This window comes from Scleropages formosus, chromosome 3, assembly GCF_900964775.1.
Source record: "Scleropages formosus chromosome 3, fSclFor1.1, whole genome shotgun sequence".
Classification (NCBI taxonomy): Eukaryota; Metazoa; Chordata; class Actinopteri; order Osteoglossiformes; family Osteoglossidae; genus Scleropages; species Scleropages formosus.
The window spans coordinates 29,325,855-29,345,789 of record NC_041808.1 but is presented as its reverse complement, the minus strand read 5'-3'; the positions used below and the strand labels follow the sequence as shown (position 1 = coordinate 29,345,789).

The 19,935-nt window shown below is 43.1% G+C and overlaps 1 protein-coding gene across 1 annotated transcript in view; it reads left to right on the top strand.

The window, feature by feature from the left end:
• Nucleotides 1-19,935, top strand: part of grin2ba (glutamate receptor, ionotropic, N-methyl D-aspartate 2B, genome duplicate a) — a 47,827-nt gene that overhangs the window by 12,832 nt on the left and 15,060 nt on the right. The window contains exons 5-9 of the mRNA XM_029250423.1: nt 1,461-2,063; nt 13,875-14,018; nt 14,391-14,661; nt 16,129-16,321; nt 19,321-19,435. Of these exons, the coding sequence (XP_029106256.1) occupies nt 1,461-2,063; nt 13,875-14,018; nt 14,391-14,661; nt 16,129-16,321; nt 19,321-19,435 (1,326 nt within the window). The remainder of the gene's footprint in view (nt 1-1,460; nt 2,064-13,874; nt 14,019-14,390; nt 14,662-16,128; nt 16,322-19,320; nt 19,436-19,935) is intronic.

Here is a 19,935-nt window from a genome sequence, read left to right as displayed (position 1 = left end):
CTCTTCCCCAGCACAATTTCCTCCCCCTCTCTCACTCTTTTGTACATAGTGTGTTTATTTTATTGTTCTGTCTTTCTTCTCTTTCTCTCTGTGCATATGTCGCTGTCTTTAGTCCTGTTACTCAAGACATACAAAAAAAACCATGTTCAAAAGGGTGGGTCCCTAATTCTTTCTGTGTCATTTATACACCTGCTCTTGGGCACACACACACACACACACACACACACACACACACACACACACACACACACACACACACACACACACACACACACACACACACACACACACACACACACACACACACACACACACACACACACACACACACACACACACACACACACACACTTCTTTTAGGCTATAACAAAGCAAAAGGGGCATGGTGGTGTAGTGGGCTTGGCTGGGTCCTACTCTCTGGTGGGTCTGGGGTTCGAGTCCCACTTGTGGTGCCTTGTGACGGACTGGCATCCCGTCCTGGGTGTGTCCCCTCCCCCTCTAGCCTTGCACCCTGTGTTGCTGGGTTAGGCTCCGGCTTGCCGCAACCCCGCTAAGGACAAGCGGCTTCAGCCACTGTGTGTGTGTGTGTGTACAACAAACTATACCAAATGTTTCTTTCCCACCAACTCTCTCTTGCTCCCTTTGTTGACTTTCTTTTTTCCCCCATTGTTGTCTTTTTTTCCTCCTCTTTCTGCCTCTGTCTTCTTCCCTGTCCCTTTCACTCTTTCTCTTTTTTGTGTTAACAGTTAATAACAAAACTTGTTAAAGAGAGCAAGAGGTCTGTAGTCATTCGCATGGAGGGTGATAGAAACTGAGAATGAAAGGAGAGTGGAAGGTGTATAGTGGGGTTGCAGTGTACACTAAGATGGTGTTAGGCAGTTTATCAGTCAGTCAGTGACTTCGTATGTCTGTCAGTTTGATGGTCAGTTAATCAATCTCACAGTCAGTTGAAGTCAGCCTGTCAGCACATAAGTCAGCCTGTGGTTCTGTCATTTAGACAGTTGATTAAAAAAAACCCTTTTACTGCCATGTGTCACAAATTTTGGTATTTTATTTTTTTCTATCTTCAGTCATCCTTTTTATCTTTTTTTGCTTTCTTGCTGTTTTCTTTTAAAAAACAAATTAGCAAACAATCAATTAGGGAGCTTGCATCATTCATGTTATACACTATTTTATCCCTCAATTTCACCTTTCATCAAAGTTTGATTTGTATAAACACCATGTTTCTATGTGTCTGTTTTTATACACATTTTATGAGTGAGATTTCTATGTTTGAGAACCCATTTATAACTAGTAGGTTTTTCTCCATGTTCCTCACACAATGCCCTAATTTTTTCAGCTGACACTGATACGCACTAATACATGTTTTCAAGATACAGTTGTGTCCACTATGGTTAATGAAGGTATTTATACCATGGTAACCGTTCCTGTTGGCCTCTCTCTTCTGTTTCTCTGTCCAGGGATTTCATTTCCTCTCCTACACCATGCCTATCCACCACCGCTGCTCATCCTCCACCCCCGAGGACTACCGGGCCTCTCTGCCTGTCCCCATTCTGGAAAGCTCGTCCTCCCGACACTGTTGGCCCCCAGTTTCCATACTCTTCCTCCTCTGCCTCTGCTTCCTGCTCCTTGTGCCCTTTGTAGAGTGCAGGAGGGACAAGGGAGGAGGTGGGAGTGGAGGAGAAAGGGGTGGAGGTTCACACTATGTCCCCGTGGCACCTGCCCCACCCCCACCCAACAAGCTTACACAGGGATTGAGCATTGCCGTGGTCCTGGTGGGTAACTCTAGTGAGGTGGCACTGGCTGAGGGCCGCGAGAAGGAGGACTTCCAGTATATGCCGCTGCCGCCAAATGTGGAGCTTGTCACCATGAATGAGACGGACCCCAAAAGCATCATCACCTGTATCTGTGATTTGATGACAAAGCACTGGCTTCAGGGTGTGGTGTTTGGTGACGACACTGACCAAGAAGCTATTGCCCAGATTCTGGACTTCATCTCGGCCCAGACGCACATCCCCATCCTAGGCATTCGTGGTGGCTCCTCCATGATCATGGCTGCCAAGGTAAGCAACTTGGCCAGCAAAGGGGCCTTCAGTTTGTCAGCGTTTCTGTTAAATGTATTTCATTACCTGTTCAGTTAGCCATGTGCAATAAGATCAGGGCCTTAAAAATGTTGTCCCTGGTTTCTTAAAGGGCTCATGTTGCTTTATGTTTCCTTGTTAGAGGAGAAGGTTAAAAGGTTGATATAACATGCCTGTTATGTGGAAGAGGCTGTGTGAGGGAGATGGCAAGATCGAGGGCACTTGACTGTGGAGATGTCTGGAAGACCAAGATAAAGTTGCTGATGGTATCACTCTGAGATAGCAGGCAGAAGAAGTGTTGAATAAAGAGGAAGGCAGAGTGTCAATGGGTTGGAGACACAGAGCAGGCATCCGAAGTCCTTGTCTTCAAAGATGTAGTTCAGCCAAGTGGTAGAAGGTGATTTAATCCTGCTTTTCAACCTCCTTTTCTTAAGTAACTCCTTATGAAATACGGAGTGACCTCAGGCCCTGTAGCAAACATCTTTCCTCCCATTCATCTCCTTTAAATACACACCATTTTATCCTAATTTTGTTTGTGTGAAACATCAACAACATGGGACCATGGGTTCATAAATGAGGGGGAACTACATCTCTTGCATGCATGGATATTAGTACAAAGTGGTCGATGCATGAAAACCACGTGCATCATGTGCCGTGCAGAATTATAGGATCGACAGAAAGTGGTATCGGGGTTGACATTCACTTCCTCCCTCTAATGCATGTTTCCTGTTTGTATATCCTGCCCAAGTTACAATGGTTGGGTCTTGGAGCCAGCCATTGAGACTACTGTGCCTGTCATACATCTGACCAGCACTGCCATTAACATGGCACATTGCCTCCAATTTCACAGAGACAATTAGAGTTTGGAATAATTTTGCTAAATTAACATTGTATGTTCACCTCTGCCTTGCCCAACTCTCACTGGTCTTAAATGATTTATTGAAATACACTGAAAAGTGGAACATCTTCTGTATATGGTTAGCATCTATTTTAATATTTACCTCAGTACTGTATAGAAGAAAAGCACAAATAAATTTTGAAATGAGAAACACTGAGTAACGAAAGCATAAGTTGAATTTGATATAGAAAAGTTACTAAAAGATACATGAGGTATTGCTAAACCTCAAAGTGCTTAACACACTGTAACCCTTCTGTTTCTGCAAGCACATATTTTAATTACATAGATGTCAGCCAAGAAGATATAGAATGAAACAAGGTAGCTGGTAAAAGCGGGCAGTGATTGGGACAGTACAGCACAAGAAGCTGGGAGATGGAGGCACAGTACATGAGGAGGTAAAGCAATGGAGTCAGTATTAGTAAGGAAACACTTCTCCCGATTCAGTCTCTCTGCAGTTTACCTCCCTCTCACCTTCATCTGCTCCCTCACTCGAACAACAAGGCCTGATGCAGTTGGCATAGCAACCCCTCGCTCATACACACATATAACACAGCTGTATGTGAAGAGAGGAAACAAATGGGTTGTTATGCATTCTCTAACTGGAAGTAAAGTGGAGGAACAACGTGTGTCTGGGAGAAACGGGATAGAGCAATTTACTTCCCTATGACCTAGGGAAGAGCAAAGAGGGCTTGTATGAGGGAGGCAGGGACAGTGAAGGAGATTGAGAGCGAGTTCTGCAGTGCTCAGAGTTTGAACAAGATAGCGAGGCATGATGGAAAGATGGTGAATGCGATAGTGCTGGAGAGGGGCAGGTTATATTGGTATTAATTAGTGAGAGATGGAGATGAGCAACGATAAGTGGAAGAGGGGGAGTACATTACTCTAATCGTGGAGACGAATGAGGGTTGTGGCAGACGGGTGGGGAGAGTGCAGAGCGGTACATGGTTGTTGAAAGGTCTGGAAAGTGTGGTCTTTTTTTATTCCGTTAATAAAAAAAATTCTGTTGTAAATTGTAGGGGAAGAGTGTGTTGCAGGCCCTGGCTGGATGTTCTGCTGGGTTTGTGTGTGTGTGTGTGCACCTAAGACAGACTGTGTCTGTGTATTTTTACAAGGAAAAACTACATATGATCTTTTACACAGTAGTAAGATTTATTTCAGCTGCAGTCTACTGTCATACATCTAGGTTCAATAAAGGTAAGACTGGGACTGTATCTTAAAATCTGTGTCTTGCTATGTGTCATAGATAACCTGCACTCGGATTCGGATTTGCCATAGAACAGTACATTCATTTCTCTGTGCAGAGTAATACAACATGCAGTGAGTCCAGCACAATTCAACACCCAGAGGTGTGACCAAGGTGACTAATTTGTTCCTGGACCAGTTTCATGGCAGTGAATCAATTCTTGGAGTTATCATTATTTAGATTAAGTGTATGAAACACAAATGCTGATGGATGCGCCCAGTGTCTGGTCCTAACGGTTGTCGTGACAGCCGAACCCCCCAGGAATGTGGAGAGAACATACTGAGGGATTTGATCACAGCACGGTAGCAACTTACTGGGGCTGGCTATGCTTTGAGCTCATTTCGGAGGGATGCAGTATTTTGAGGCTGCGCTGCCCCTGGGGCCGGCGGTCTTTGGCTATCTGTCTCTGCAAGCAGCCGCTGCCAGGGCGCCTGGTTTTTAATCCACCGAGTTGATTTTCATCGTCCATAAATACACTCAATTATAAAATACTGCAGTTTATCAAAGCATACAACAGGGTCTCGTACTCTTTTATCACAGTACACTCCCCTGGCTTCAGAAAGGCACATCTTTATAAAACACTGGGATAGTTCCCAATGTGAATTTTGACAAGCGCTGCTTTGTCCAGTGCCGCCTCCGTTGCTCCATGCAGAGCTACCATTTTGCAACCAGATGTCCAGGTTGGTGATTTGTATATTTTTATATTCCATTTCTTTCCATTCCAATTTTTTTGCTCTTCCTCTATCAATACATGTTCTGTCCTGATTTAGAAAAGCAGCAGTCCAGCTAGCGTGCTCTCCTTTTTAACAGCAAAGTACAGAAAGAGAGAGAGAGACCTAAATATATGTGTCCTATTTTCCCTGTATCCCTTTGGCCATTTTATAAACGTATAAATGTTTGGACTCGGAACTTTTTCTTCTCCTCTTCCTTTTTAGTTTGGCATTTCACCCCTTTTTGCGGCTGTCACCTGTGTTCTTCAACGGAAAAGGTGGGGTGGGTGGGGGGTACAAAGGGAATTCTGTTTCCATGCCATCAAGCAGCTGGTCCATCCATGTGTGCCCCTGCCCTGTGCCCCGAGGACAAGATGCCTGTGCTGTTGCGGCTCTCTTATCGCTAAAGAACCATATACAAAATTGAGGGGTGCCTGGTGCAGTTTCCATTCAATACCGAATGACTTCAACTCATTGTGGAACTTTTAATGATTCTGTTATCAGGACTGGTTTCCTAAATAAAATGCTATGGACCCTGTGCCCCACTCTCCAAGTTCTCCCTATCTAGTTTTTTGTTTCTTTTCATCTCTCTGTATTGCCTTTCTATTTCTGTACACTTGTTTGCCCTGTTTTGCTTTTTAGATTTTGGTTTTAGCCCTACTTTGTCCTTCAATTTTAACCTGCCCTTCTCTAGCACTCTTTTTCAGCTACTCTACTTCCCCTCCCTTCCTTTGAGCTTTTTAACCTCTCTTTTGCTCTGTACCCACCCCTTTTCTGCATGTGCTCTCTCTCCTTTTTCCTTTTGTCCTGTCATGGAACACCTTCGTTCCACCCTCATTTTACTGCTATGCTTCCTCTTATATTAAATGAGTGTTGCAAGTGGGAGGTGAAGTAGATCAGAGATCATAAACACTATATCACTCCTGTGGGGGGGGGGTTCAGGAAAGAAGGGGATGTGTGAAGATCACAAGTGGCATCCGGTCAATTACCAGCAAGTTGCATATCGCAGCTGGCCCTTATTTGGAGAAGACCCACGCTGGGACACTGGCTGGCGGTTGCAGGCTTACGACTGGTCACACACCCAAGGATAATGCACGCTGTGTTAGATGACCTGGTTTGCATTACCATTACCTGGTTATAAATCCAATATATTTAGCATCTAGTTAGAGCAAGCGTGACTGGTAGAATTAGCTGACTGGGCACTAGAATTTGATTGAATTCAGTCCATGTTAATGGCAATATGGTCCTGGACAGAGGACAGAAAAACGTCACTGACAAAGCAATTTTTCTTTGGTGCCACCTCTGTCTCTTTTGACAGAAGATAGCTAATCCCTTGCCCTTCTCATTTAGTTTAAATGGATCCTTTGTACAGTCACTAACTGACTACCCCTATACATTGCACCAGCATCTGTTAGCCTCTTTAACAAACTGGATGCCTGAACAGCTCAAAAGAGCACTAAATGTTAGTGCTTTATGGGTCTCGAGCACCTGTCTGCTCATATTCTACCACCTGGGGCATGCAGAAGGGGCAACAGATCTCAGGTGTGGGACATTGATGCATTTCGAATCTCCACATCCGTGCACACCCACACACATAAGCACGTACACACAAATACACATACAAATCAGCACTCAGTACAATGATAGACTTCCACTGGCACAAGCACACAGTAATAAGTTTAAGCACATGTACATTTGTAGGAGCAACGCAGTCTGGGTATGACCAAGAAGCATGTACATGAGGCTCGAAGCAGCAAATTTCTCCCAACCAGAGAGGCTCATCCACATATCACCTGCATGTCTTGGGATAATTTGCATTTACATTTTCAAAGTCACTCAGATGTATTTAATAGGCCTAATTGGCATGCCACTGTCCTCTGTGGGGCTGAAAGTGCTTTTAAAATCATAGATCTAAGTCAAGGAACAGAACATTGAGTTCTAAATGCAATGATAAAAAAAAGTGACGCAACCTTATTTCAAGTGTTAATGTGGACTGATACCCCCTACCCACCTCACCACAGCATGCCTTCCATTTTTCCCACGTAGTGCTTGTTGATACTCCGACACATTCGAGGGTGAATGTAGCACATTGTCTCCTGTTTTGTAGCAGGCATCCCTGGTCAATCACAGTGGAAAAGCACAAGCACAGGGAATGTTTTCAGTCCCAGATACAATTACTGTGACACGTTGCTCAATAACAATGATGTGGAAATGATTCTAGTTCCATTAAAAAAGCAATAAACAGAGCAATATGAGCATGGATATTGCCACAGTCATTCATCACAAGCATCCCTAGCTGGATTCAACACAAGGTGAGGCATATGAGGCAGACATAATTGACCTGAAAATACACAAATGTAATTGACCTCAGGTGTGTTTTGCCTTGTGTGTGTGTTTGCGTGTATGTGCGCATGTCTACGTACAGTGCATCAGTGGGTGAGCAGATATTTTTGTTCACATTAATGGCATCTTTAACAAGACCGTTTCGATGGAAACTACGTTGCCATGGAGACACAGCCTGTCTCTTTGAATTAGAAATATTTCTCTCTCACTCGCTCTCTATATCTCTCTCTCTCTCTCTTTCTACCTCTCTTTCTAAACCTGACGGCATAGTTGATGCTATTTGAGAAGTATACAGACAAGAGAGTGAAGGAGAAAGTTTGGGGCAATGAGGGCCCTGGAAGCATGTGTCACATGTGCTACAAATTTTTGCTTTAGAGTGAGGCAGTGAATGGGAGTGGTGTCCCAGATGCAAAAAAGGTGAAGTAGAAACTGTGTAGACTGTATGAGCGTGGGAGCAACGGCTAGAGTGACTGTGTTACTGTGTGTAGAAGAGAGCGAGCAAGCGAGAGAGAATGAGACCGGGAGATTGATTATGTTCCTCTAAGTGCTTTTGGCAGTACTGAGACAGTGTCATCCTGCCGATCCAGCTAGTTTGAATTAACATTGCAGAGAGAGAGCGACACGGGTGAAATTCAGAATGAGAAAGAGTGTGTTGAGAAGAAGAAGGGAGATACAGGAGCAAGGACAAGGTTTTTCAAGGGGGATATTGGTGCAGTTTAAGGGGTTCAGAAAAGGGACTGGAATCTAGGTTTCCTAACTGGTTAATAAGAGACATGAGATGATGGGAAAGATGGACCTGAAACATACTGACAAGGCCGTGAACTTTGTCTCCACCCCTGTCCATCACACTTGTCCCAGTGCCTACCCTCCCCCCAGTTCCTACTGCCAGCTGCCTGTTGAGCATGGAGATCCACACACAGACATTGACCACCTGCAGTGGACAAGCAGGGACTTCAGCACTGTGCTTGTGTCTGGTGAGGACACGACTTTGTCAGTGCGAGCCTCGTTCAGCCAAGTGGATACTCATTTAAAGAGAGAATTCAGAGGTAGTTGGTGAGCTGTGCTTTTTAAAATGTCCCCCTCTCTTACTTCCCCTGAAGATCAGTAAAGCAGAAATAGAAGAAAGATTACCAGCTATTTCTGTAAGAAAATATGTATCTCTCCCTGTGTGTCTGTGTGTTTTCTGGTCTTTCTTTCAGTTGCTCAGCCAGCCTCGCATTGGATATCTAGGGGCATCATTAGCCAGTAGAAAAAGCAAGACAGCGATCATTTACCCACCCCCCCCAGCTGATAGTCTGAGTAGCAGTGTGACCTGCCCCTCTGCCCGACGTTCACTTTTTCACCACACATCTTGATGCCCAACAGCCTAGGAGCCCCTCTGTCTTCCGCGCTGTTACCCGTAGCTTGTGCCATTCGCCCCCTCAGGGTGTGACACTAAGACACAAGCATCTTGTCGTGTAGGGGGCATGTGTCCCCCCACCCACGCAGACTTGCATCTCTATAATTGCAGTGACGGGAAAGGACTGACGTCATTCCCGAGGTACTCGTTCCAGAGGTCGCTAGACTAGCTTGCTCTTCGGTGCTTATTGTGTGCACTGTTTATGTATATTAAACATCAAAACTGTGGCTTCGCTGTAGTGTTTGTCTATTTCCCACTACATTTCACCCGAGCGCCTCTAAGTTATGACAAATTAGTTATGTGTGGATTCATTTCATTGTACTGCGTTAAATCGCAGTATCTATACTTAGAAACCAATCCATACAACAGGCAAATATTTGTATATGTGTGTGTGGCTGCAGGGTTTTAAAAACCACTAAGAAATTAATTAATTTTAATTGAAAAATCAATACTGGCCAGAAAAAGGACTTTCAGGGATGAAACAATGATTTTTTTTTAGATGACAACGAATTGCAGGATTTCAGGAAACTCACTGTTGAGGGAATGTGGCGGTTAAAAGAGGGCAAAATTGTTAAAGTTCACTTTCCTTATAGAGGAACCTCTTCTGCTTGCAGTAATATTAAGGTTTTAAATGTGAATTTGACAGCATTCAAAAGGACTTGTAATTTTTTTTTTTATTTTAATGGCATCGCCTCTTTTCAGCTTGGTAAAGCATATTCTTATGTTTTGTGTATAGAAACCTTTTAGAATATGAACTTGTCTTTTTCTCAATGACATAGGAAGAAAGCAAGAGCAAGCCTAGCTGCCAAATGTTGCACTTGTGAGTCACAGTGTGAGGCCCTGTAAAGCCAGTGTATTTTCAAACTCTGCATATTTGCATAACTCATCTGTTGTGTTTCCAAAGGAGATTATGAGCTTGGGAGGTGGGTGGAAGAAGGGAGAACAGATGATGTATGGAGTTTGTAATGTCTATTGTGTGTGGTTAGGTTTCGTTGAGTTGTAAATGCACCGCCCAGCAGTGAACCGGAGCCTAACCCGGCAACACAGGGCGCAAGGCTGGAGGGGGAGGGGACACAACCCAGGACAGGACGCCAGTCCGTCGCAAGGCACCTCAAGCAGGACTCGAACCCCAGACCCGCCAGAGAGCAGAACCCAGCCAAACCCACTGCACCACCACGCTCCCCACCAGCTCAAGTAATCTCAGTCGACTATCAGTCTTCTTTCCCACGTTGCAAATTGGGGTTTATATGAGCCTGTTACTGGCAGGAAAAGGATACTACTGAAGAGTATTTTCTCTAGGCATACAACACAAGTGCAGTGGCTTGCTGCCTCTTGCGAGCTTCTCTCTCTCTGCCTCCATGCGGTACTGTTCCCCCTCCCTCGACTTTGCTGCTGTGACACAGAGTGAGTGGGGAGGAGGCAGCGGGGGAGGTGGATGTGATCCTCCTGATGGGGAGTGGAAGTGGCCCGGCCCGTGGCTCCTGGCTGATGGGTTTAATGTACCATCCCTGTTCCATTTACATATTGCATTGTTCTAAAAGCTGTACCGGCACTCAGGCCCTGCGAGTCACGCCATGAGGTGTCCACAGCTTTGCTTCTGCCTGAGATGAGTACAGGGAGCTGGAGGCGGTGGGGGGTTGGAGATGCAGAACACTCCTTCAACAGGCTCAGGTCCCATTGTGAACCCTCTACCCCCTCCTGGTCACCTAAAAGTAAGCAGCTCTACTGGGAGACCTACCCACCTGCATATGTTTATGTGTCATATGTTATGGGACACACGGGGGCGGAAGTGTGCAGGCGACAGATGAGTGAAACACAGATTATTGTTATTATGTATGCAAATATAGCAAAGATGCTGATGGATTTGTGACTAGCAGTTGTGTGGGTGGAAGAGTAGTGCTGTGATGGAAAGGTATGGGGTGAGGGGGTTCCTTTGGCTTATTGTCTTAGTCTGTCTTGTAACATGTTCCGCTTGGAAAATGCCCATGTCATGCCAATAAAGCAGATTTGAATTTGAATCGGACTACATGGAGCGTGTGGAAGCAGTGAAGAAAGCGAGAGAAGGTGGTCTATATACTGACAGAGACTCCAGTAGAGGAGAAGGCCTGTGGAGTGAAGGAGGATGGACACATGGTGACCTTGTTCCCACCTTCCCCAGCTAGCCCACCAGCATTGCCCCCTGCCTCCTCTGAGTGAGATTCCTGGCTTGAAGGAATGCCTGATCTCCATGTCGTGGCGTTGCCTTTGACTGCATTTTCCCATTCTCTTCCCATTCTCCACTTTATTGGTTTTTGGTGTGAAAAGGGAGGGGGATAACTAAGAGAGCTTAGTGAAGGTGTGGATCTGGGAGGCTGCAGATTCATGACTGGATGTGTTTATAGATGTGTGAGTGCATGTTAAGAACCTGCTAGGCAAACAGAGCATGATGAAAGAACCTGCTTCAGCTGAAAAAGCCCTGGCACTCCCAGCTGATGTAATGTGATCCAGAGTTAGTCTTGTTGCTAGCAGGTTGAGTACTACTTCTCCATTTAATCAGCACTAATGATGAAGTCAGGGTTTAAACCCAGAGAAGAAGAAACTAGAATATGGTGGTGCATTTTGCAAAGGAATGTGTGAGTAAATATATGTGCCCATTGTTTCCAGGATGGACTCCAGAACACCGCAGCCCTGCACTAGGACAAGTGGCTGTTGAAAGTGAGTGAGATTATCGCAGGTGTTGTAGAATTCCTGGAACACTGTAATACTTCTCGTTCGTATAACCTTTCAAGTGTTGAGGATTGGGTTATGAAAAAAAGAACCAAATTTTTTTTTTTTCAGTTGGGGGCAGTTAAATGATTGTTGACCGGGGTGACATTCAAAAAGCACAGAAAAGGTCATGTAAAGGTTTATATAATAATCATAATCATGTTAGTGCAAAATTCACCAAATGTTTTAATTAAGATCTAACATTTTTAATTAGGTTTTTTTTTAAAAAAGTAAAATAAGGTCACTGCTAATTAGGTGAAGGTCTGACAAATGTAAAAACTAATTAAGTGTATGTGCGTTTGATTAAAGCTTGTTTTTTTAATTACGTGTAATGAACTGAGATGGGAAAAGTGATGGAAGGGGTGATGAAAAGTGGATTCATGTGTCTTTTTTAGTGTGTGCCTTTTTTGTTCCCCTGTTTTTGTGTGTATGCAGTCATTGTACTGGAACGTGATTGACACAGTAGTTTGTTAAAAAGCTTTCAATTTTTTTTTTTTTTATTTTCCTCTTTCTCTGTCCGTTTGTGCACCTGGGTTATGCGAGCGTAAGTGAAAATACATGTGCGTAATTCTTTTTTGGAATAAATGTGCATTGTCTCTTTCTGTGACTGAACACATGTGACAGACCCAGCTGTGTCTTTCCTCTCCAGCTTGTAACTCTTCCCATCATGCAATACATTACTAAATGGGTAAAATCTCCCCCCCATCTTGACTGTGCAAGTTCTTGAAAGGCTTTCGTGGCATATCTCAAATTACTCAATGCCAAAGTGTTTCAGAAACCACGCCTGAAAAAAAAGTCAAATGTGTAGTTTGTGTTTCAGCAACCTGGAAATGACCGAAATGTCTGTGCATACAACAAATACAACTCGAAGCATCACGTGGATCATAACCTTCTTCTTTCTGGAATGTGGATGGAGCCACACACACTCAGCTGGTGCTGGGGCTGCGAGTGCTTTGGCTTAAATGGTTCCTTTGTGTGTGTCGGATGGGATCGCAGCCTTTTGAGAGTTTCATTTCTGAGGTCATCAGGGGAATTGCAGTGGTACGGAACAGCGCAGCAAAAGTCTGTGACACCTGGCCTTGATGGGCAGCCAGGTGTATCGGCATGGGCCCTGACATCATAACCAGGCAACGCTCTCAAAGTCTGTTCTGGGGCTGGATCTCTGGCCCTGCTCTTTTAATCTCAGTCCTCCTGGCCTTCATCCATATCTTTCACATTTCAGACCTTTTTATGTGTTTCACTGAATGGCAGCTGTAAAGTGTTGGTTTATCTATAGAACAACATACAAAACGTACTTCACGCCTGTTTGCCATTCCACATAGGCAGGGTGTTCCTGTCCTACAGCTGGGGCTGCAGTGAAAGAGTACAGGGAGGGAAATGCTTCTAGAAGGACACATACAGCGCTGCATGCTTAACACCAGGATTCCAGCAGCTTGAGTGTCTTCATTCAATAATGCAGATCTTCTCGCGGTGATAAACATAGGCAAATAATTACTGAAGCAAAGAGGAGATGGAGCTATTGGTAGTGGTGCTTGCCTCTTAATTAAAGGATGTAGACGCCCAGAACCCAGAGTGACTGGACTCTACTGGACAGAACATTACTTTTACACTGCTCTTAGGGGGAGAGGAGGGGAGGAGGGTATGAGATCTGGGAATTCAATTATATCTGTGTCCTGGCAGTAATTTCAGCTGAATAAATAGGCCAGTAAAAGGGAGAATGGCGTGCTGGGAGAGACAGCTACTGGGAAGTGAGGAGGACAGAGAAGTGGGAACAGTCAAGAGAGACATAAGCAAATATGAAAATGGAGACGAAGGGGAGGAAATGGAGGTTAAGTGAGAGATGGAAAATGGGGGGGTATACTTCAATGGTGAGAGAAAATATTAGAGTAAAAGGGCTCAGGGCACTTCACTGTGTCTTGGAATGTGGTAAAGATGAATATTACACAGACATGTCTGCGTGTCACTATTAATATGGCAAGTGTGTTTGTGATAGTCTGTATGTATTTATGTACACTTGAGCCTTCACATGATGACCTGTGCCCTCCCCATGCCATTTAATTGGTATCTCCCAGTCTCATTAATGCAAAAACAAGGTAACAGATCGACCCAACTTGTCCCAGAGGAAAAAGGGGGGGGCCAAGAGGCTTTGATGTTGAACGAGGCTCATAAGCCAAAGACATTTCCACACCCTTCCTGGCTGACAAAGAGGACGGATTTCACACACAAGCTGGTGTTAATTCACACACACACACACACACACACACACACACACACACACATACAAACTTTAAATCTGCATACATTTGCAGTATGTGTTTCACAGAAGTGTAGTTCCCAGTTATATTCTGCAAATATTTTCAACCCCTTGATTGCTATGACATCCAACCCAAATGCTCAGGATGAATATGATATATTAACCCTGCTTTGCCTCTCCTCCCACCTGTCCCTGTTTTAGGATGACAATTCCATGTTCTTCCAGTTTGGTCCATCAATCGAGCAGCAAGCCTCTGTCATGCTGAATATAATGGAGGAGTACGACTGGTACATTTTCTCTATAGTAACTACCTACTATCCTGGCAATAAAGACTTTGTGAACAAGGTAACCCACCGGCCAAGCACTCAAAACTGATAATATCATAGTTATTTTTTATGTGGTTCAATATCTGGTCTGAATATATAAGAGGGGCACAAATATTTTCTCTGCCCTTTTAGTTTACAGCATGTGAACATGATGGTTTTAATATCAACACCAATCAGTTTCATTATCAGAGTGACTGATTCTTTTTTCAATTACCTTGGTTGGTAGGCAGATATAGGCAGATACATTCTGGTATGTTTTCGAGGTAGCACATGCTTTTTGCTGTGGTTGTGTTTGTACCAAGGCTAATGTGGCATAATAGGAGGTCCAGTCAGTCTGTGAACACTTAAGCACCTGTGCCCCTCCCTTTGCCCTTCTCTCTGCTCTTCCCAGGTGCGGAGCACCATTGAGAACAGTTTTGTAGGTTGGGAGCTAGAGGAGGTGCTTCTGCTGGACATGTCAGTGGATGACGGTGACTCCAAAATCCAGAACCAGCTAAAGAAGCTTCAGAGCCCTGTCATCCTGCTGTACTGCACCAAGGAGGAAGCAACCACCATCTTTGCAGTGGCTCACTCAGTGGGCCTCACAGGCTATGGTTACACCTGGATTGTCCCTTCGCTGGTGACCGGTGACAGTGACAATGTACCTGTTGAGTTTCCAAAGGGTAGGTGGACCTGGGACAGTAGTCAAAGGTGCAGTGTGATACTGCATGTCAAGTTTTGGGTCAAGGCAAAGGGCTGCGTAAAGAGGCTATACCTGGTAAAGAATCTGGTTATGGAGCCTAGGTCTGAGGGTTTACATGTGCAGTATATAAATGCTGTTTGTCTGGCTTTTGGGCTGGGCAATGGGAACAGAGGATGGCACAGGGTGTGGAGGTAAGATCCGGATTTGGGTCTTGAGAAAAGGTGCTGTGCTGAAACAGGGTTGGTTGTGTCTTGTAGCCTGCCACACTAGCTACATTAGGAGCTTTGAAGTCTAGCTAATTCTACTTATTGGTTTCTTGAATTACATAAAAGGGAGCAATAATGCAACTGCGCATCTCCCTGTTCTATCACATTGTAAGACACAGAATTGCACAATAGATTTATCTAAGGGCTTGTGAACACAAATTGTTCCACTTTGTTGCAGCTATACTGTTATTATTACTCTTATTTACTGGCTTAGCAAATGCTTTTATTCGTAAGGACTGGTACAAACTGGAGTCTTACACTTACCACCATTGCCATACTTGGTGTTCCACTTATTCATGTGTTCTTCTGCAGTGGTCACCTGATTTTGAATCTGAACTACAAACAGGCATGAACAAAGGAGTAGTTCAGAAGACAGCAGAACACTTTTAGCCTAGAGATACGGTGAAATCTTATTACCTGTTTACCCTTTCAGCTGAATTAGAAGAAATGGTTCATATTGTGATGACTTTTTCTGTCCCCTGGTGGTCACTGTGTGTTCATACCTGAAGGGTCCTAGTAGGTCCTGCACTGAGATAGTGCAGTTTTTTTTTCATTTTTAAAATTAAAAATTACCCTTAAACCAGAGTGTGATGTGGGTGCTTGTTCTCAAGGGCATGACCTCATCACTTTCAAAACTTTAACTGGGTTTGAGGTACACTTTGTTTTGGCCTCATAACTGGCTAGCAGGCAAACTGTTCAGTCAGAGGTTATTATGGTTATTATTATTTTGCTGCTAACTTGAATACTTTATATAAACCAATTAGCAATTTCATTACTTTATACAATGCTGTGTTTTGCTGGAGCAACTGAGGTTAACACTTTGCTTAAGGATATCACAACAGGGCCAGTCCTGGTATACTTCAAACTGGCAGCCTTTGGGTTATAAGCCTTTGTCCTTAACAACTGTGCTACCTGCTGCCCAAGGTGATGTCTGCTAATATTGTGCTGATGATTCCGGATAGAGGCACGTTGCAACCTGTGTCCTGTCCTGGAAGGCAGGTTTCATGTTAAAATCCAGGCAACGTAGGTCAAGGGTCATTGCTGTGGGGAAGGAGGTCATAATAACATTTTATAGCTGTCACTGTGAATTTGTTATTGTATACCTGTGCATGATGCATACATTTATATTACGTAACATTTCTCTTACTCTCTCTCTCTCTCTAACTCTCATTTTCTTGTAGGTCTAATTTCTGTGTCATATGATGAGTGGGACTATAGCCTGGAGGCTCGAGTTCGTGATGGGGTGGCCATCATTGCCATGGCAACCTCCACCATGATGCTTGACCGGGGTCCTCACACTCTTTTAAAGTCAGAGTGCCATGGGGCCCCTGACAAAAAAGGGTCAAATGCTGGCAACCCTAATGAAGTGCTCAGGTGCTTTGACATCCTGTTCAATTTCTCTTGTTATTTTAACAGGACATTTAAATGTGCCCAAGTTTTGCTGTCATGCCAATTTAATTGGTCCCAGTGGCAACAGAATCTAAAGATTTTCTTTTCCCTGAAACTGTGTGTTGCCGTGCAGCTACACTTTGTTTCTTGCTGTGTTTTGTCTTACTCATTCAGAAACAGTTCCCTTTCACAATGTGTTCTTTATTTCCATTTCTTTGCCTCTTTCTGGCCTTCTCTCACTGCTATTTTTGTGACTGTAGTAAAAACACAGACATCATGGGTGCAGTTTCACCCAAGAGCACAGGAGAGCAGAATATGTGTCTGCAAGTGGCTTATGAGTTCTGAAGTAACACTGCATTATTCCTTTGCTTTCAAGTGCAAGTGCAAAAGCTTCACATTTGTTATTTGTCTGTTCTTGCGAGTGTGGATCATGTAGCATCTTAACAAGGTCTGTATTTGTTTTCTTGTCATCTCTTTAGGTTAAACTTAGTTACTTTTTATTAATTTCCTGATTAAATTAAGTTATTAATTTTTAACGATACTCTTGTTTTTTCAACTCATTTATATCAAGTAAGTGGTTTGCAGCAGGTAATTAACCCCTAATTGAGATACTGATCTTCTGCAGATCTTGTTTTTTTGGCAGTATAATATCATTTAAATTTGGTTTCATATTTGCATTATATACATAGCATTTGGACTGATGCAATCCAAATAAATACATCAGGACCAAGTCAAATGCTACTCAAGTAAGATAATGTTATTGTACAATTTTTGTATTGTTTTCTTTTTTTAAAATAGGTAATGGAAATCGATACAGGCAGCTGGACCTTACCATTGCTTTGTTATGTGGCTGTTGATTTATATGCCTGCAGTTTCTTAATACTATCAGATGTTTGCTTAAGAGGCTTGTGATCGCAGTGTGTGCCTGTCTCCACTTCCATCATAATCAGCTATTTCTCTGGAGCAGATTAATGTATGTCCTCAAAATAGTGTTTGTCACCTCAAAGTTTTCACTCAGCTGAAACTGCACTAACATTAACTGTAGTATAAATTCATGTAATAAACATTGAATGAGTGTCCTTCAGGATGCTTCCTTTTTAACGTTCCTTTTTTGGCAACGTTACATTGATAATCAGTATCCTATTTATGACGGTATTTAGTGACACTATCTGTGAATGAGGCAATTCAGTTATAATATTTCTGCAGATCTCTGTTCTGTCTTTTGTTGACAGGTTTATGATAAACCTAAAAAGCCACTTTCATTTGAACCTTCTCCATTTCCCCCAATTCCCAACAAAGGATGCCTGTCTCTTCCCCTTTGTCCTCTTCCTCTTGCAGTCTTTGCATTAGCACACTTAATTACCTACTTTTCACCTCAATTTTTCAACTCTTCTCTCTGTCTTCCACACTGTCTGTATATTTTCGGCACACAAAAGTACAAATGCATATGCAGCATTATCTCCACACCACATACCTGACATATCTTGAGATGCTGTGTGCAGGTTCCATGTTATGCTATTTCTGTAGTCACAGGGCAAGATCGCAAGAAATCGTTTCTCTATTTGACTCATTCATCTGATTGTAAGTCATTTTTGACTAACAGGAGAGCTCATTTGTGAAAACATCCAAATATTTTATAGAGTTTTTCACAATTCATGGAGCTCAAAAAGTATGGTTTTTATGAGTTTGCTTTTGGTGTGGTGATGTGGCAGGATACAACTGCGTGTATGGATTAATAACATGTAATTGCATGTGCTGTATTTAATGAATAAAGGTCATGGAACTTACAGCTACAGCATCTTGAACCTGCATTAATGAATGTGTGTATACCTGACAGAGGAAAAATGAAGGAAAAGCAGAGAGAGAAATGACTGCATCAGTTTCTAGAAATGTAGTGCTGGAGGAGGAGAAAGAAAAGGGGGAGTAGTGAGAATAATTACAGACCTAGTCTTTCTTGGAGATTATGGTTTCTATAGAAACACAGCAGATGGTGTGGAAATCACAGTTGTTGTGGGTGCCATGGCAACATGTTGTATATGCTTGTAGGTCTGTCACTCTCTACACTTAGCAAGGGTTGGGTGTTGTAGGTAGAGTATATACACACAGCAGTGGTTAATGTAACATTGCAAGGAGCACCAAACAGTAAATAACACTGTAGACAACACTGATGGTATACATTATTTAAAACTGTGAAAAAATGTACTGATGGTGTGGCTGCAAATGTAATCTAGGTGTGGGTCATAAATTTTTGCAAGCATTTACAATTTCTACTTTTCATACTTGATAATCTAATTGTTAGTGAAACTTTAAAAAAACCTATTGTCTTGCTAAATGTCTTTATGTATATATATATTATCTATATATATTTTCTTTTTAGCATCTTAATCCTTTTTGACTAATTATATATTTTTGGGAATATATAACTTGTTAATGTTAGTTTTCAAAAGGCACTGAAGTTCATTTGTATATACAGTGGAGAGGTACAGTAGTATTGTGTTGAAAATTAAATGTGGTTGTCATGCTTCCTGCTGCAAAATGGAGTCTGCTATAAAATTACACTGTTTACTCTACTGGAGTATGCAACACACCTGATACATCTAATGAATGATGTTCATACAAATCCACATTCACTTTCTTAATTTTTTTTATTTATATATTTATATGTTGCGTGCATGTTTTGAGGTAGTGTTGCTATGGAAACAGCAACCCACCGAGAGGGAAAGAGAGCAGGAGCATGTATGGGGGGGGCAGAGGGATGATTTGAGTTTGCTTGACAGAAGCAGGGACAGGCCAGCACATGCACACAAATATACACCCATGGAACATTTCAATATTTTACACTTTTAGAGAATAAACATGTCAACAGAAGCCACAAGCATTTATGAGTGTGCCTCTTAATTTTCTAAAAACTATGCAAATAAAACTGCTAGGCATTTACTTTTTTAAAGTTTATTTGGCATCTTTTTGCTTTCTCTATTTCCTAGGTACCTCATGAATGTGACGTTTGAAGGACGCAACCTGTCCTTCAGCGAAGATGGCTATCAGATGCACCCCAAATTGGTCATCATCCTACTGGACAAGGATAGGCAGTGGGACAGGGTGAGTCCCTCCCTCCCTTCCCCCCCATCCCATTTCCATGCTCCTGTGTATTTTTCCTCTGCTCTTTATCTTGTTCCCTGTCTCTCTCTCGCACTCCCTCAATCTGTATTCTGTCCTCTGATTGGAGAACAAGGTGACTTTCCACACGCTCAGCCTATCTCATGTTTAATTCTCAACCCAGCTTCCAGATGGACCCCTTTCTTGGATTCTAATGAGTTCTCTTGCCACCCCTACCCCCACCACTTCTCCCTTAATCCCTTTGAAGTGCTGTGAATGACTCTGTAGTGTCCAGTCCAGTCAATGCTTTTACAGGTCTGCAGACAGCACCCCTGCCACCCCTCCTTCATGTCTGTGGGACTCTGACCAGGGTCCAGTCCAGATAGTGAATAGTTTCAATTTTCTCAGTTGGCCAAATCTTGCTCTCAAGTCTTTATGGTTCTCCTCTTGTGTCCATCATTTCTAGGCTTTGCTTTGGATGGGGCTTAGCATAACCCACAGGT